The 3,961-nt window shown below is 49.2% G+C and overlaps 1 protein-coding gene across 1 annotated transcript; it reads right to left on the bottom strand.

Moving 5' to 3' along the window:
- Positions 1-209: 209 nt before the first annotated feature.
- On the bottom strand, positions 210-1,967 carry ANOM_011769 (allantoate permease; the record flags this gene model as incomplete). Its single annotated transcript, XM_015557025.1, has 5 exons — positions 210-564; positions 642-760; positions 824-949; positions 1,008-1,270; positions 1,325-1,967. 5 exons carry the CDS (start codon positions 1,965-1,967, stop codon positions 240-242), a joined length of 1,476 nt encoding a protein of 491 aa, XP_015400831.1. The 3' UTR covers positions 210-239.
- Positions 1,968-3,961: the final 1,994 nt, after the last annotated feature.

Genomic DNA, 3,961 nt, shown 5'->3' with positions numbered 1-3,961 from the left:
CTTTTTAAACGAAATGTCTACATGTATGAAGATTAATAGTTTGAAAGATATTTTAATTCTCTAAATATGTTCAGACATGGAAAAGAACCCCATCATGTCAAATAAAATCATATACACGTTCCATCGTGAAACGAGAAAAAGAAAAAGAAAAGAAACCCCCAAAGCAAACCCAGGCCGCAAATCGTTTAACCTTAACCAGCCCTTATACAAAGAAACAAACACAACGCCGGAGACCTTACTTAAGTGAGGTACCGGAAACCCTTGCTCATTGCCAGGGTCTCGTCGGCGTCTTGCTGGGCGGTGGCGGCGTTCTCGGCCTCTTCGAGCTCCTTGTTGAGGTTCTGGAGGAGCATGCGGAATCCGTAGCAGCCGACGATGGTGATGCCGAACATGGCTGTCACGATACCGTAGCTCTTGCGGTAGCCGTTTTCGGGGAGATCCCAGACGTAGGAGCCGGCGACGTTACCGAGCTGACTGAAGGCGTTGATCATGGCGATGGCGACGGCACGCTTAGCTGGCGGACGGGGGAAGGATGTACTGATCCAGGAGTAGAAGACGATGAATCTGTTGGTTTTTAATGTGGTTAGTATGGCTGTGGTGGATTATATAGTTGAGGGTGAGTTGGGTGAGGGAAAGCTTACCCAGCGTAGGAAGCGGCTTGGAGGAAGAGAGCGACGTATCGGGCCGCAACGTGCAGAGTACTCATGCTGATGATGAATCCGACCAGACCGACGAGGATAGGGCCGACAATGTGCCAGAACTAGAGGAGTTAGTTAGATAAAGTTATTTATGATCTGTAGGACTGTTGCAGAAGAAGACAAACCTTTTCCTGGTGCCGATCGGAGCTCCAGGCAACGACCAGGGAGAACAAACAGGAGAACACCCATGGCGGGGCGCTCATGAGCAGAGTAGGCACATAGCCGAATCCGAGGGTTTCGGTAAGGGAAGGCTAGGATTCTCGAGTTAGTTTTGGCATGCAAAGAAGTGAGAAGACAGGGAGAACTTACGAAGAAAGCGTTGAACGAGAGGCCAACCACGTAAGCAGTAAAGGTGATCATCATGATATAGATCTTGATATCCTTGACGGCCATGAACAGGCCATCCCATGGTCCTTGATCCTCAGAGTCAACATCAGCCTCGCCGACATCCTCGGCCATTCGTAGCTGAGCTAGCTCAAGCTCCTCCTTGGTGAAACCACGTGTGTTGGTCGGCAAATCAGGAAGAATGACTGCTGATAGAATGGCAATGAACATCGTGGCGGCACCCTCGACTAGGAAAATGTCAGTCAGCTGTATGATAATCGGAGAGGATTTAGGAAGCTTACTCCAGAAGAGCCAGCGCCAAGCAGCGTGACCAAGAACGCCTTGCATGTTAGAAAGGACACCAGCTCCAACAAGTGCGGAGAAGGCATTCGAAATCAGATTTCCACAGAAAAGGATAGCATTTCTCGTGGTGAGCTCTCGACGGGTGTACCATTTCGACAGGATCATGAGAGCTCCAGGGAGGAAAGCAGCCTCCACAAATCCCAGGAAGAAACGGATACAGACCATTCCGGCGAAGTTGGTGGCGACGCCCGACAAGGTCGAGATAAGACCCCAAACAAGCATCACCGCTCCAATGTAGAGAGAGGGCCGCGAGATTCTGTTGATGAAGATGTTGGAAGGGACCTGCATCAGAATATAACCGACGTAAAGAATACTCAGGCAGGTGGCGTATTGGCTGTAATTCAAATTCAGGTCATCCTGGAGACCCTTAAGACGAGCAGCAGCCATGTTGTTCCGATCCAAGTAGTTCATGATGTAGATGATAACGAAGAAGCCGCAACGAGCATCGAGTTTGCGTTTCAGGCTCTTCTCTACCCGCGCACGCGTTGCCGGGTCGGCCAGCGCCGGGTTTGTTGTGGTGGTTACGGGCCTTTCCTCGAGATGGGAGGCATCATAGCCGGCCTTAGAGATTTCGTCCGCCATGGCTTATGGTAGTCCGGGATGGTCGATTCCTCAAATCGTCTCTGAGAATAACAAGACCCCCGGGGGGTATGGGAGATAGGAAGTAATTGACTTTTTTTTCAACTAAATCATGCCCAGCACATTAGGAGCTTTCGGCTTGCCGGTTTGTACACAGTATTCCGAAATCCAGCAGAAACAAGCGGAGGCGACAGGGTTAAAAGAGGAGGGAGAGAAGAAGATAGGATAGGAGGGGGTAAGGAAAAGAAGTAAAGTAGAGAAGTAAGGAGGAAGGAAGGGAGGAGAGGAGAGAGTACCGTTCGAGATTAAACATCCAGACTCGGGATCAGGGCCCTTTTTGTGTAGAAAAAGAATTTGACCAGAAAACTATGACGACCCGCGGAACAGCACCCGTTGGGTTTCCCGACATATTCCCATGCCGGGATGAAATTTAGGCAAATGGGGACCGAGTCAATTAGGTATGGTTGAGACCAATGGGGAAGGCGAAGGCGGGGAAAAAGACTGGGGAAGACCAAAGTAAAAAGATAGACATCTGGAGACCGGGGAAGAGCTTCGTGGAATCAGGAAGCAGAAACGAACCAAGCGAGTTGCAATTGTGGAGTGAACGACGCGTGGGGGTTTTTTTTTCTCTTCTCTTGTGACAAAATCTTCGTGGGGGTTGTTTCGGGGCTTCCGTGGGGGTTCGCCCTGCTTGCGAGATATGCGCTTTCGGCAGTTTACTTCGATTCCGAATCACATTAAATCTTTTCATTAGGGGGGAAAAAAAATGTTCATAACGCTGATAACCCAGAGAATTCAAGCTTAACTTCACCCCCGACAGAGGCGGCGGTTATAACCACACTGCCCCTGGAATTTCAACACAAGATCTCGGCTCCGACAAGATGCTGACCAAGCTTTTGCAGCAGAATGTATTACTAACTCATATGACCCCCGCGCCCGGACGTTCCCCGTGGGCCGGGACCCAGGGGTCACTTCCGGTCCCAGCTTCTCGGCTACCCGTCCATATCTGGTCTGGTAGATACCAACATGTTCTAATTGTCGGTGTGGCAATACACTACTCCGCGTTAACGGAAAAGCTATAAAGACAGATCCTAACAGCTCGGGATCCTTCCTGAGGGGAAGAGGCAATACTCGTACGTCATTTTCTCTTGGTGGTGTGAATCTACTGCAGGTGGATTAGGGCTTGTAGATCGGCACGGGTCGGGCGGCGTCGGCACGTGGTGCACTCGGAATTGAGAGCCCTCACGTGCTGCCTTTGGGAATTCTCCTACGCTCTCACATCTTGCCTTTTATATACACATCGGTTTTTACGAGAGGGTATTCACAGATTATATATCCAGAATATGGCAGGATGAAATCCAGTTTGGAGGGATCTGTCACCCATTCCGACACTGTTGGTCCTGAGCATTGAACCCTCTGAGCCAAAACCCTGTCCCGAATTAGCCCCGTCCCACAACATAAGATAAGGACTCATTCCTTCTGGCGCATCATGACGTAGAAAATGATAGGTAGCATATAAGAAATGTTCTCAGTCACTGTTTATCGCTGCAAACAAAATAGAGCCACAGCAGTTAATTGACTTTTCGGGTGACCCATGGAACGTCAACCAAAATTTTCGGCCCCCCAATTACTGCCAAGCATCACAGTCGCCACATGGAGTATGAAGTACTGAGCGGGTCAATCTGTTGAAGGCTCTTCTCTCAACACAGTTAGACGAAGGAGAAGGTATTGAAGAGTAAGTGTATCTATGCTCAAGGTACTAGTAGTCTCATTCTATCGAACTATGGAACCCTTTGTACTGTTATATGCTAAGATGCACAGTAGAAGAGATAATCCTCGTATTCAATCAATGCACTGCATTCCTATATCCACTTTCCCTGGCAATACTCACGTAGGGATATTGCAATTTGCCAAAGCTGAACCTCTGATCCACTGGTACCACAGAACGGTTGCGATGGTCGTTGGTCGTTTGTAGTAATTTCATACCTAATCGGGAT

This window comes from Aspergillus nomiae (assembly GCF_001204775.2).
Source record: "Aspergillus nomiae NRRL 13137 chromosome Unknown contig00817, whole genome shotgun sequence".
NCBI classification, from domain to species: Eukaryota; Fungi; Ascomycota; class Eurotiomycetes; order Eurotiales; family Aspergillaceae; genus Aspergillus; species Aspergillus nomiae.
Note: the sequence above shows the minus strand (reverse complement) of the source record. Positions and strands in the feature narration are given on the sequence as shown.